The sequence below is a fragment of the Panthera leo genome, chromosome A1 (genome assembly GCF_018350215.1).
Source record: "Panthera leo isolate Ple1 chromosome A1, P.leo_Ple1_pat1.1, whole genome shotgun sequence".
Lineage (NCBI taxonomy): Eukaryota > Metazoa > Chordata > Mammalia > Carnivora > Felidae > Panthera > Panthera leo.
The window spans coordinates 105869137-105884401 of record NC_056679.1 but is presented as its reverse complement, the minus strand read 5'-3'; the positions used below and the strand labels follow the sequence as shown (position 1 = coordinate 105884401).

The 15265-nt window shown below is 38.2% G+C and overlaps 1 protein-coding gene across 1 annotated transcript in view; it reads left to right on the top strand.

Annotated features, from left to right (window-relative positions):
- The window catches only part of FBN2 (fibrillin 2), a 255161-nt gene that overhangs the window by 142253 nt on the left and 97643 nt on the right, over positions 1 to 15265 (top strand). Inside the window, exons 12-16 of the mRNA XM_042934327.1 lie at positions 2492 to 2611; positions 3539 to 3664; positions 4489 to 4611; positions 6405 to 6527; positions 12050 to 12202. Of these exons, the coding sequence (XP_042790261.1) occupies positions 2492 to 2611; positions 3539 to 3664; positions 4489 to 4611; positions 6405 to 6527; positions 12050 to 12202 (645 nt within the window). The remainder of the gene's footprint in view (positions 1 to 2491; positions 2612 to 3538; positions 3665 to 4488; positions 4612 to 6404; positions 6528 to 12049; positions 12203 to 15265) is intronic.

The window sequence follows — 15265 nt, the reverse complement described above, 5'->3', positions numbered from 1 at the left end:
TGCCCCTATTCCCCTACACCAGGAGAAACAGAGGTGATCATTTGGAAGGACTAGGCCGTGAGACCTCAGAATCAAGAGCCGTGAAATGTACGTTTCACAACATGGCAGTGGTCATTTCCGATTAGACTAAAACTTAAAATCTTACAGCAATCCCAGAAAACAAGTGGGGTTTTAAAGGCATGGATTTTATTTATTTATTTTTTAATTTTTTTTTTTGACATTTATTTATTTTTGAGACAGAGAGAGACAGAGCATGAACAGGGGAGGGTCAGAGACCGAGGGAGACACAGAATCTGAAACAGGCTCCAGGCTCTGAGCTGTCAGCACAGAGCCCGACGCGGGGCTCGAACTCACGGGCCGCGAGATCATGACCTGAGCCGAAGTCGGACGCTTAACCGACTGAGCCACCCAGGTGCCCCTAAAGGCATGGATTTTAAACACACTAATAGTTTTTGGTAGATGTTTTCACTTCTAAAGAAGAAATAAGTAAGTGAACTATTGTATCTTTCTGTGTACTGATCCCTTGGTGTGGTCTCTCAGAGGCTCAGGGCTGTAATGGCAAAATAACTTCCCAGAGCTGTCATAGCCATTGGCGGGGGCAGGGGCTTGGGAGCAGGTTTTCAGGAAAGCAAAAGGTCTTGAGAAGTAGCCTGGCTTCCCGGGGCTTGGGTGCATGGTCTTATTTTCCTCACTAGAACAGAGCTTTACAGTGACTCTTCTGAAAAGCAGCATCTACAACACATTTTTAAATGTTGCATTTGAGGGGCGCCTGGGTGGCTTGGTCGGTTAAGCGTCCGACTTCAGCTCAGGTCATGATCTCACGGTCCGTGAGTTCGAGCCCCGCATCGGGCTCTGTGCTGACAGCTCAGAGCCTGGAGCCTGCTTCCGATTCTGTGTCTCCCTCTCTCTCTGACCCTCCCCCGCTCATGCTCTGTCTCTGTCTGTCTCAAAAATAAATAAACGTTAAAAAAAGAATTAAAAAAAAAAAATGTTGCATTTGAGTATTACGTATGCTAGAGAATTTAAGCTATCTTCCACACTGCAAACTCAGGGTGATAGTTCATACTGGAAAGTCCATTAAGTATACTTTATATGCTTGCTAATGCTCTAAACTCTGTCTTTTCTCATTTTGCCTCATTCCTTTGGCCCACTAGAATTGATGTTATCAACCCAAAGTTGAAATGTAAGTGAATCTTAATGGGCTGAAGGCATCCTTGGATGAATTGAAAAAGCATTTAATCCTGTTACTCTCTGTTGTTTTTATTTAGTTTGCTATGAGATTTTTTTTTGTTTTGTTTTGTTTTTTTTTTGTTCTCCTCCTGTACCAGAGAGGGCTTAATTGCATTTACTCTGAGTGTTTATATAAATGAGATTGGTGAGTTTGATAGATTACAGTTTCTTTTTAAAGACCATCTGTGAAAGGAGTAATCTGTTTATGAAAATAGTAAACCTGTGAATTCATTGGATTGTTGTGCTCTCCAATATAGCTGAAATTGTATATGTTAATGGCCTCTACATGTACATGAAATGGCAGGTCATTATGCCCATACCAGCCAGCGAGGTTTTTAATTTGCTAGCATCCAAAATTATATTTTGTGGGCGTTGCTGAAAGAAAATGAATTTAACTTTTTCTGACTCTGGCACATGTGATTTTTCTGGGCTTTGGGTAGTCCAGACTGTTCCGTCTGCCATTTTGTCTTGCAGCCTCTGAATTCCGTGATGGGGTTTCCATTTAATCAAGCCTTAGGAGAACTAAATGAAAAGCAGTAATGTTTGTCACATTTAGGATCAGAACTCATATTTGCATTGAACTTAGTTTATGCAAAAAATTCCTGTGCCCATTTAAGGTCCTAAAGAAATCTGAGGTTGCTGAATATGATAGACTTTGTTTTAATTAATTTCCATTTTCTGTCCCACCCTATGTTACTTGAAATAACCAAGCCTTGGTGCCTACGTAGTTACATATCTAATTGAGGACGACAAATAATAACACAGAAATTCCACAATCTGTCATTCTCTTTTTTTAAAACTAGTAAAATTGACAGTATGAAGATATACATACATATCTTACAACATCTTTCATTGGGTTTCTAATACTCTATGAGGTTGTGTAGAGGCTATTAACTTGCCTGGATTACTATAGATAAGTGTGATAGCCTTTTGGAACTCACGGCTATTACTTTGCAGTCAGCTTTAAAAAAAAAAGCTTCTCCGAGCTTTTAATCAGTGTGCATTTTTCAAATTGAAAAATCATTATTTCTTGATTAAAGCAAATTCCCTTGTAGTTTCCAATAGGCAATATTTTTGTAAATCTCTAGACTGGCCTCTCTGTATTTGAAGAAAGGAATTTTCATTCATTTATAAATACTCAGCTATTTAGACTATTACCACTGACTGGCCTTCTCTCAAATTTGGGGGGCCTCAATGTACTTTAAACAAACATTTCTAGAAATGGAGTGAAGTCTGTAATGGTTTCTTTTGCCGCTCACAGATGTTGATGAATGCACATCAAATCCCTGCACTAATGGAGATTGTGTTAACACACCTGGATCCTATTATTGTAAATGTCATGCTGGATTCCAGAGGACTCCTACTAAGCAAGCATGCATTGGTAAGGCAGTTTGCTTTCACATGTGAAAATGTTCCATGAAATATAGTGACCCAGGCTGTTGAGGTTAAAAGTAAATTTATATTAAAATAAGACATGGAATGAAGTAGGTGCTGTTACATTACTACAGGTTTATTTTATGCTCCCCTCAGAAGTGCTTCCTTTAAACATAAACAGTATTTGCATATATAACCCTCGCAACATGCTATCTGGCTTTGCAAAATTCAATTTCTCTCCCTTCCCTAGATCACAACTTCCTTTCTCAAAATAACATCAGTAGCCTTACTGCTGTCTGAATAATGGAGCTCAAGATTTGTAGTTGTTCTCAACTACTGTCTCCTTTGATGCTCACACATAGTCCGATACGAAGTCAGGCCTTGTCTTGAATCACAGTTTTGTTGCTACACTCAGTACCCTCTTCCAAACTGATTCATCTCAGAATTCTTTTAGCAGATGACTCTGCTTGTCTTCTTTTTCATTTCCTCTTCATCCACGAGTAGTTGCTCAGATAAGCTTACCTGGCAGGTTGCATCATTTTGCTCTTAACCCAGATAGTTTGACGGTCCTGTCTTCTTAGTCAACAGTCTGCTCTGAATTTGGGGGTCTTTGACCATTGTGTCCCAAAGAGCTACACCAGCCATTCCACTGCACTGCCCAACCGCACCTAGCTTCCCTCCACACACCAACCCATTTTCCTCTTTCTTTCCCTCTTCACCTACAGTTAAGTCAGGACTGTAAAAACAAAAAAAAAAAAAAAAAACAAAAAAAAAAAAACTTGTGAGAGATGGAAATTTTGCTGAAGAAGCAACATGATCTTTGGTATAATGTGTAAGACACAGACTGGATACTGAACATCACATTTATTACCTTACTGTTTTTATCTGTGGTTACTGTAAAAGAGTAATGTTTGGCCATTCTTCATTATCACAGATATCGATGAATGCATCCAGAATGGGGTCCTTTGTAAAAACGGTCGATGTGTGAACACAGATGGAAGTTTCCAGTGCATTTGCAATGCCGGCTTTGAATTAACTACAGATGGAAAAAACTGTGTTGGTATGGAAACTGCCTGCTTCTTTGCAAAAGATTCTTAAGGGATATACATTTTTATTTAGAACCATATATGCTGTTTCCATATAAGCTCACACAACACACATGTGAGAATTCTTCAGATGACTTAGGTAAAATATAAATGCATTTAGAATGAGACCCTTAAAGTCAAAGGAAAGATTGTTTGGAAATGTTATAACAATGAATAATGTACTGCTTCTGGGAATTTTCTGTGCGGTATATGTTTGATTAAAAGTAACAGTTTTTCTTCTGCCGTAGGTAATTATTAGTACCTACAGTATTTCACATTTTGCCATTACAATACTCAGAGGTTAGAAAAGGTCTCCCCTGACCTCCAATCTGGGGGAATGTAAAACCTTTTGGAATATGTGATAATCCGATCTCTAAATTTGACGTCCTGGCAATGTCTGGCAATGCAGTAGGTATCAGTACCTCACACAAATAATCTGTTCACACAGCAACTGGTGATAGTTCACCCAATGATGAAAGTCCAGTTCATTTCCCTTGTACCCCTGAAGTCATATTAACATTTTTGCTAATCAAAGTAAAAACCCTTCTCAGGTGGTTTGAATAACAACTAAGCACAACATTTACTTAATTCTTTCCTTCTTGTCCCTTACGCTAAAGACCCTTCATGTTCTCCACACTATTTGCTCTCACTTGGTAGGCATTCAGATTAGGAAAAAAAAAAATCAGTGAGCACATAGCTTATTTATGTAGTAGAATGTGATTGGCAATTATTAATGGAAGGAGTGGGAGCCAGCTCCCCCAAGGCCAGTGGCGTCAGTGACTCTGCTCTTCTCCTGCAGATCATGATGAATGCACGACTACCAACATGTGTTTGAATGGCATGTGCATTAATGAAGATGGTAGCTTCAAGTGCATCTGCAAACCAGGATTTGTCTTGGCTCCAAATGGGCGTTATTGTACTGGTATGTATGGCTCTGAGATAGGGAAGTTACCATGATTGAAACCATCTTTTTTGTTTGAATGAACCATGCAAGAATTACTCCAGTTTCTTCATGCGGATTTCATATTATTCACGTCTGCTGCTAATTCAGCGAGGCAGGTGTCTAAAGCTTCCTAGAAAAACACACATTGTGGTCTAGGAACAGTGATATCTTTACAAAAATAATAATGGTATGGGAAAAATTAAGGGAATGACAGACCGGTTCTAGCAAGTCTGGAAGAGACAATGTAGAAATAATTTCTCTGTATCCCATGCCTAAACAAAAAAGAGGAAGAAAGAAATCTTGAGAGGTTTTCATTTTTGTGTACTAAAACCAGTCATTCGTTACTCATTTTGTATTACGTATTTTCCACAAACTAATCTACAGATCGTGACTATATCATTATCTAAAAATCTTACATCGACGTAGTGAAGAAATAATTTGACTGTTCCTATCAATTTTGTTTATAAAGCCATTTTGAAAGCTAAGCTCCAGTGATAACTTTAGTAAGCAAAGAAGTGCTTCATGGAAATAAATAAGACTATATTAGGTTTCTATTCACAATATGAATTTAGTAAGATGGAATAAATTTTGCAGTTTTTTTTTCAGTTTTCTCCTTTTAGATGAAATCAACTTTTGAATTCTTTCTGCCTTCCATTACATGCTTACCTGAATACCAAATAATTTCAGCAAAATTCCAGGGAGTGTTGAGGGAGATAATTCAAGACTGATTCTTGTATTTTTGAATAAAAAATAGCTTCTGGACTATTCAAGAAAGGGGAGTACATTATTCAGTAGAAAGATTGTAGCTCTGCTGTTTCAAATCAAGACCGAGATGTCAGCTCAAGGTCGGTTGAATTGGATTTAACACAGGATTTGAGTTTAGTATTATTGCAGGGTGTAACATTACATTACAGCATGTAACTTTTAGTATTTCCTCAGAAACTTACATGCACATATAAATATGACCTAAATCTCAGCAGTTTTTGCTGTCTTGCAATTTTTTAAATTTATTTTCTTATTAGAGATAGTGCCATCTGCAAATTAAAATGTTCATCATTTGGCGACCCTGTGTTTTGAAGGCTGTTTCATCTTTCAGGGAAGCCATTGATTGTTGGGTTACATGTGATAAACTTGAGCAGATTGAAAATTAAGAGATGCTCCATATTTTGTTATTATGACTTGATCAAGTTAATATTAAAAAGGCATCTCTCTTTAGTTTGAATTTTATATGTGTGTAAATAAAAGTGCCTGGGTGGCCCAGTCAGTTAAGCATCTGATTTTTGATGTCGGCTCAGGTCATGATCTCATGGTTCGTGAGATTGAGCCCTGCACTCTGAGCACAGAGCTTGCTTGGGATTCTCACTCTCCCTGTATCTGCTTCTCTCCCCACCCCCCCTCAAAATAAATAAACTTTTTAAAAAATAAGATAATTACAAACATTTACTTTAATTTTAAGAATTTGTTTTACTTAACTTGAATTAAATATCATTTAATAGTTAACAGAATTGGCATATAAATAAAGAAAAATGAGTGTGTAAGGCTTTTTTTTTTCCTAATGGATAAAGTGAGGCAACTTTGAGTCAGTATTTCTGAAAATGCATTTGAAAGAGTTGCATTTAGACCTGAGATTTGTTATCACATCTATGTGTCCTTCCATAAATTATAAAATGGAAAACAGAAGGTTGTTAGTCTAGAGTGATGACAACAGGCATACTCTGGAATAAGGTTAAGTTTACCCAGTAATGGCCTGAGTTGTGTTTCCCCCTGGACAGATGTTGACGAATGCCAGACCCCAGGAATCTGCATGAATGGGCACTGCATCAACAATGAAGGGTCCTTCCGCTGTGACTGTCCCCCAGGCCTGGCTGTGGGCGTGGATGGACGTGTGTGTGTTGGTAAGTGAATCATTCTCCAGTGTCCAAATGGTCTTTGAAAATCGGACAAAAATATATCCATACAGTGGAAAAATATTCAGCCATAAAAAGGTAGGAAGTACTGCTAAATGCAGAAGTATGGATGCCCCTTGAAAACATGATGCTGAGTGAAAGGAACCGCTCACAAAAGCCCAGATAGTGTATGATTCCCTTCATATGAAATGTCTGAAGCAGGCAAATCTATAGAGACAAAGCAGATTCATGTTACTTAGAACAGAGAGGGTGGGGATGCCAGGATAAGGGGGTGGTAACTAAAGGCATTTTTAAGGTGGTGAAATGTTCTAAAATCAGTTGTAGTGATGGTTATATATATCTTTATATCTGTATATATATCTGTATCTATATATATCTGTGACTATGCAAAACAAACAAACAAAACTATTGTACTCTTTAAACGGGTTAATTCTTAGGTATGTGAATTATACCTCAGTAAAGTGGCTTAAAAAATGTACAGGGAGTCCACCTAGCTCCTTGCGGAAGGCTCTGATGAGATGCAAGTAAAAATAAAAAAAAAAACACTGTCTCTTGATTTCGGTTCAAGTCATGATCTTATGGTTCATGAAATTGAGCCCCCCATTGGACTCTGTGCTGACAGTGTGGAGCCTGCTTGGGATTCTCTCTCTCCTTCTCTATCTAGCCCTACGTGACTGTCTGTCTGTCTCTCTCAAAATAAATAAATATATATTTTTTTAAATGCAGGAGAAGAAAAAAGGAGATCATCCTTAAAAAATAAAAAGAAATCATCCTTAAATCAGGATCCTTGATAATGTTAGCTGACTCTTTAAGTACAATGGATTTAGATGTTGTAATTCATAACAACTAAGATGAAAGGGGGATTATGGTTATATTTAAATAAGCCCTGTTTATTTAATATATTTAAATAAGCTCAAACACAATTTAAAATGTAAATAACTTCTCCCTTAGAACTTAGACTTCTGTCAAAAGGTGAAATATTTTTACATAGTTATTCCTCATCGCTATGCAGCTAACTATAGAAACAAGGGCAGAATATGAGAGAGAATAGGTATTTTATTCTAAACCATGCCAAATTACTTTGCTTTTTAAAGGGGTACTTTTGCCAAATGGGTTCCATGCAAATCAGAGTTACAGGCATCAGTTTTAAAGAGGCAGGCAAATAAAAAATGTCATTGACATTTCAGACCATATGGCATTTCAACCATATGTCCTAAAGATAACAATAGCAGAGTGAGGTCATTGTAAAAATACACTTAATGTGGTTTTCTCTCCAGCAGGCTTTCCTGAGACCCCTAGGGGGCATTAGCCATTGTGCACCTGCTGTTTCTCAGGTGACTCTGTAGAAAGCAGACACCCTTATTGGTTTAGGAGTGTAGATGACAGAAATGAAATTCTTTCTTAGACATAGGTGATAATACTTTACTCTTCCCTATGGGAATCAAAACCTTTGGATCCCGAAAAGTGGGGGAGAAAAGAAGCAACAGCAGATGGAAATAATCTGTCCACTTAAGTTCATCTACTGTCTCCAATTTAGGATTTATTTCAGCTTACAAGATTGTCAGCACTTCACTCAGGGATATTTTAAATACAGCAGCCAGAAGAATGTAGCTCCTTCTTGCTTCAGGAAGCTAAAATATTTTCAGTTGCTTTGATATACTTAGTTGCCCTTTTCCTTTACCAGAATGATTCTGTTGAAGTGTATGATGAGTACAAAACCAGTTTTGGAGGAAGATACTATTTTTCCTTTAAGCAACCATCGTATAAGTAGCAATGAGGAATTCAGTGTCCAAACACAAATCATCATGCATTTTTGCCACATACAGAAAAGGCATCAGACATTGTTGCACAGACTCCAGGTTTTCACAACTGTGGTCGTTTAAACTTTTTAAAATAAAAACACCATTTGTTCTGGGTATAAAATTATATATTGTCGTTCCTGTCACCTGCTAGACCTTCTTTCTTGGTCTCTTCTGCCTTTAGTGATGCTTTTGAGATGCATTGATTGTTGAAGTTAGGAATGAATCACTACTATTAATTATTAATTACTTATTATCAATTATATATTTTTCTTCAGTTTGTTTTCTTAGACATTGAGACGTGGGTTTTTATTTTCAAAAAATTAAACTATTATTGTAATTGGTATGTTGAAGAAGCATGGCTCACAGACAGGACATAAACAAAAGACAACTATATTTTGGTCTCTTGCATCCCTCTAAAAAGTATCTTTAAATTTATTCAGTAGAAACCACTCACCCAGTAAGTAAGGAAGAGAACTCAGGCAACCCTATAACTTTACTATTCATAAATAGCAAAACTTTATGTGACTACTTTAGGTAATAAAAACAATGTTAAATATAGAAATTAGAATGCCCAGAGATAATATTCTGAACCTGACTTGAAGTTACAATTTCCCTTGCAAGCTCAGACCTTCATCAGCAAGAAGCTTTCTGACTCTACAAGGGTCAAAGTGCAGGAGGAGGGAAGAAGCAGGAGCACTGGTGACCGTTTCAGGATTGCTTCAAGGTTTCTCAGCTTCCCAGATGTTTAAAGCCACCCCTTGATTTCATAGTTCCTTCAGAGGCATTTGGCTGCCCTTACTGAGAGGCGGACACTGCATTTTCTTCCTGGGGGCTTTACTCATCTGCCTTCTGGTCTTTGAGCAGTCTGTTTCAGATAGGCTCTGTCTGAGGGTGTCTCATCACCTCTCCATGCCGTTGTGTTAGGACGCCTCTTAACGTGGCCCACGTCTAGTCCGTATGACCTGCCATCCTTTTGCCGTGTTAACCTCATTATGGAGGTGGATCTCACTCACCTCCCTCCATTGTCCCTCCCATAGGAAGAGCAGCCACTCACTTTTGCCTCTAGGTATGCCAGGCAGAGGCAGGCATGAAACTCTCCCCCTGCTCCCTGTGAAGTTCTTCTCTTTGGACCAGTGGTGAGAATGGTAGTCCCCCAACTCATAATCCAGCTCTTGCAAAACACTCCTCCTCAAAAAATACTCTTCTTAATTGCTGCTCTTTAAAACTATGTCTTCGATAATTGGGAGGGTTTTCGTGACCTGGCAACTATTTTCCATGTCCACTTCCTTCAGGGTGTAGTCTCAGAATTCACCTTGTTATTTGATATTTATATTATAATATAAATTGGGATTTTGGCTTCCATTTCCTATCCAACATCCTCCTACATGAGCTTAAGAGTATTTCAACATCAGTTAATTTTCTTTATCCTAGTTGTATTCCTTACTAGCTCTTTGGCCATAGGTAGGATACATCATCTCTCTCTGCCTCTTTTTCTCATTAGTTTTTTGAAAATTAAGTAAAATAATATGAGATTTTTTGTGTAAAGCTTTGAATGGTGTCTGGTATCTAACACATACCCAGCAAGTTAAGTATTAGTTATTCTTGTTCTATTAGAATCATGGCATCACACCTAGGGTATTGTCTTAGAGTTGCTACTTTAAGCAGTAAAGAAAAGCTGACAGTAAAAAAGAAGCATAAAATAGAATGAGCATTTTGCATCCATACTTTACCACTGGTGTGTAGAATCTGAGCAACTTGTTTAAAAATTCCACTTTTTAAGTAAGAAAAGTCATGGAGAAAATTGATAACATGGAAAAGATGCAGGTCAGGAGCATTCAGTTCCAATCCCTCTCCAGAACATGTATATGAGCACATCTGATATGAGCACATCTGATATGAGCACATCTGATGGTGCTGCTGGTCCTGATGCCTCTTATCCTGTCCACCTGAACCAGAACTATGGTTCTGGTCTGAAACCTTTAACAGGAAAAGGTTGACTGTCCTTATTAAAAATAGAAGAGAGAAATAAGGAAGTCACCATATTCTTTGAGTATTTCCTGTGTGTCTTACACACTGTGCCTACTGCTTAACAAACAAGTCTCATTTATTATATAAACTCTATCCTTATTTAATGGGTGACGGGTGTGTTAAGTATTTTAAGTAAGCTCTTTCCCATAGGGACCAGACCCTAGGACAGTTCATGTCCCTAAAACCTACACATATGTTATGTTACTTTCCTTTTCATGGACCTTCTGGTATTGGGTATTCTATACAACTGAGTTAATCTGTAACCCAGGCCACTACATAATGTGTCTGACTCTTCCTGCACGTACCATAGGCTTTTTATCGACTTCCTTCTAGAAATTGTGAAAGGATTATATTCTCAACATGAAAACAGTAATGAAATTGACCATTCTGTGATGCCTTCTGAGATAACAGATGTCATTATCACAAAAATCGTATTCAACTCACAAAATCCTATTGGAAATGATGCACTGTGTTGTATTTGTGCATACTTGTCTTGGAATGGAGCCCTGCTCTGTTATGTTACTCTGAGCTGGCTTTGCCAGACCCCATCTCATCAGAAGCAGAAGGGGCAGCATATCTTGTCTGTAGGGTTGTTGTGGTGAATCTCATGTCTTCTTCCATGTGAGTGTTCACCCATCTCATTGTCTAGTGCAGCCATAAAGCTTATCGTTTTAATGGGAAACATCACCAAATCATGAGCAGCAGGTGACTCAGGTTACTTTGTGTTATAATAAGCAGATAAAACTATTTCCAACAAGTTGGGAATAACTATGCCAGTGTCTGGTTTACACACTATACAGCTTCTCTGGCCTCTCTGGTGAGCTGAGTTTTTTTATAGTTCACCACTGAGCGTCTGACAAAACGGTAGCATATTGTATGAGGCGTCAGAGTGAGGGCGTAAGCTGGGTATGCTTCTTTGGGACATAGCATGATGTAGAGGAAAGAGGAAGGACTTTGGAAGTCGCGCAGCCTGAGTATGAATTCCAGCATGAGCAGTGGGTGGTGTAGGACTTGGAGCTACTCAAGTAATCCTTCAGAACCTTGCCTTCCTCACTATAAAACGTGGATAATGATCGCTGTCCTGCGGAGTTGTCGATCAGAATGTTCAGTGAGATCATGTCTGCAAAGCAACAAACCCAATACTGAGGACACATAGCAGTGGCCATTTTTTTTTTTAATAACTGGGTTTTTTGAGAGTCTGAGATTAAAACATAGTCACAGTAGTAAACTGGGGGTTGACAAGAAAGGCCTCCTAATTCAGAAAGTTGAAGTAAGAAATTTCACAGCCAGGCACTTCATTGTTCCTAAGCACTTCCAAAATAGAAATAGCACGTGTCATTTTGAGGCTAGCATAGCCAGTGATGAGAGCTCAAAGTCATGTTTATAAATGATGGCATTATTCCTGCTTCACGAAAGGCCTGTGGGCTCAAGTGTGATAATGAATGCTTGCATGGTGCGTAAAACTTTGTGTAGAAAAAAAAAAAAAAGAATTGTTGACATTACAAGCATGCGTTTATTCATTTCTGAGCACCGTTAAATGCTAAAGATACAAAGAAAAAGAAAAGAGGCAGATGCCCTTTAAAGGCTTCCATCCAATAGCCCCTTAGGTTCATAGAAACCCTCAGTTTTGAAATCTCTTTCTTTCACCATCTCCAGTTGTCACTCCGCTTCCTCCTGCAGATACTCACATGCGCAGTACGTGCTACGGCGGGATCAAGAAGGGAGCTTGTGTCCGTCCTTTCCCCGGTGCAGTGACCAAGTCAGAATGCTGCTGTGCCAATCCAGACTACGGTTTTGGAGAGCCCTGCCAACCCTGCCCTGCGAAAAACTCAGGTAGTCCTGTTTGCCTGTGTCACGTCTGATAAAGAATCTAGAAAGGTAGCGTTAGATATTTGGCCAAAGAGTACATCAGCTCTCAAGTGTTCTGTCGTTATTTTCAGTTGAAGACCTCCAAGTCTTTGTTGGTATGTGAGGCATAGAATGAGGAAATGTGTCCTGTATTATAATCTATGATCCCCGCACAGAGAGTACACACAGGGGGTAGAGGAATGTGTTTGTTGACTCAATTATGGATGTTATAACATGTTTATTATATGGATACCTTACTCCTCAGTGTTTTTGATATTTAATATCATTGTGAAGATGAACAGCATAAAATCCACTTGTCACTTTCAAGGTTATAGTGAATTCACGAGAGCCTGATTTTCTTTATTTTTAATCTAGCCACAGCATGGTCTTGGGCTGTAATCTAAGTGAGTAATAATCATTTACTAATTTTTTCACAGATAGAGTCACATTACATGGCCTAATTCTTTGACTATTCTCTGACTCTTCTTTATTAATATTTTACTATAATCTTTACTGAATTTATGTAAGTATAGTAGGGACTCAGAAATAAACACAACCTCTTTTTTTCTTTAAAGTTGAGAATAGTTGAGAGTGTAGTCAGGCAAAAGTATAAACTACAGTTTAATGTGATTGATGCCTTGTGAGGGACATAGGGATGCCCGTGTGGCTCACTCGGTTAAGTGTCCAGCTCTTGATTTTGGCTCAGGGCTTGATCTTGCGTTTCATGAGATTGAGCCCAGCATCAATCAGGCTCTGAGCTGACAGGGTGGAACTGGCTTGGGATTGCCTCTCTCTCTCTCCCTCTCCCTCTCTCCCTCTCTCCCTCTCTCCCTCTCTTTCTCTCTTTCTCTCTTTCTCTCTTTCTCTCTTTCTCTCTTTCTCTCTCTCTCTTTCAAAATAAATAAACATTTTTTAAAAAGCAGGACATAAACAGGGAACTGGGAGAGCACACAGGAAAGAGAAGTAATTGGTCTGGAGAAGCTGGGAAGGACTTCACAGGGCTGGGGGTGGGTATCTGCTTAGTTTCATCTCGAAAAAAGGAATAAGAACATTACAGGTAGGAGATGGAAGAAATGCATTCCAACCAAGGGAAATGGCTTGTAATTGTGTTGAAAATCTTCAAGGGATTGTTCAAATCTCAGCAAAGCATTAGCCTTCCTCTTGAATGAACTGAGCAGGACATTTTTTAAAAAGAAGAGTTAAGGTAGGAAATCTTGCCCTAAAAGTGTTTAAGTCAGTTATGCATACTATGAAAGATGTACAAAAATTGGTAACAAGGCTAGATGAAAAGGTGAGTGAGCTAATAAAATCTGGCATCTAGAAACAGTTGTGACTATAAATAGGAATGTAGGATACAATAAAGATAACGTTTAGGTTGGTGAGGAAAGATTGAACTAAGTAATGAATATTGTTGAAAAATAATAGAAAAAGTATGAAGTTAGCTCCCTGCATTAAACCTTACAAAATAACCTTCTTATAGAATATATAAACTATTTGTAATCTTGTGATAGTAAAGAACTAGCAAGAACAGAAACCAAAGACTAAAATACACATGTAAATTGGAAAAATATTTTGCTTAATTTATAAGGAATTTACACGAATTGGTGAGGAAAGTTGAAATCCTCCGTAGAAAAAAGTGCATTGTATGCGAACAAGATTTCACAAAATGCAAATAGCCACATGAAAGGATGTGCTAAAATGAAAATTAAAATAAGACGTCGTTTTTGTTCATTAGCTTGGTAAAGTGTCGATGATTGCTTTTTTCCATATGGGTACTCTCTTCTGCTGATAGAAGGCTAGCCTGGGACATGTAGGGAGAGGAGGAGTATCAGAAGCCTTAAAAAGAGTCATAAATGCTGAGCAGTTTGACTTCCAAGAGATTAACATACTGATATAATTGAATTTCCTGTTATTTATGATAATTGCTGAAAATTGGACAAACCTGATTTCATCATTATGAGACTGAGTAAATGTGGTGCATCCACATAACTGAGTAAAAACAGTAAATAGTCTATTAAGTGGGATATGAACATGAAATGTCTGTGACACAGTGCTGAGAATCCAAGCCTGCTCCCCACCTTACAGCCTCTGTGATTTGGGGAGTCACTTCACATGTCTGCCTGAGTGTTCTCAGGTGTCAAAGAGGACAGCAGTGGTATCTAGTTTGTGATCATTACTCAGCTGTAAAAGAGAATGAGAACTTGCCATTTGCGACAACTAAGATGGACTTAGGGATGTTATGCTAAGTGAAAGCAGTCAGAGAAAGAAAGACAGATACCATATGATTTCACTTACATGTGGAATCTAAAACTCAGAGCAAATAAACAAACAGAAGCAGAAGGTGACCTGTAAACACAGAGCAGACACTAATGGTTCTGAGGGAGTGAAGGGTTAGGCCACATGGGTGAAGGGGAATGGAAGGTATAGGCTTCCAGCTTTGGAATGAGTGAGTCACGGGGATAAAAGTTACAGCAAAGGGAATACAGTCAGCAGTACTGTAACGGTGATGTGACAAACGGTAGGTACGCTTGTAAGGAGCACGGCATAACGTATCAGATTGTCCAGTCACAGTGTATTACAGCTGAAACTAATGTAACATCGTGTGTTAACCACACTTAAATAAAATGTCTCATTTGTAATATTGGGAGAATTAAATAAACTATTAGAAAATGCTGGAATACCAGGCACATGGTAAATGCTGGTATGTAAGTATTGCTGTTATGTAAGTATTCTTTATAATTATTTTGTTACTGAGAGAAAAAAAGTTAAAAAGCATTCTCTACAATCCATTTTGGATTTTTTTTTTTGAGTTTCCAAATGTGGAAAATATTTGTAACATTTATCGTTATATTAACTATATTCAGGGTGATAATCACAAGTGAGTTTTATTTTTTTATGCTCATCCATGATTTTGGAATTGTCAAAGTAATTATGTGCTGGAAAATAGTAACTATTTTTTTCGTTTTAAAAATTATTACCAGTGATTTTTCTTCATGGTAGTTTTGGAGTGACGTAAGTGACTTGTATACAGAGAGATAGTGTTTAGAG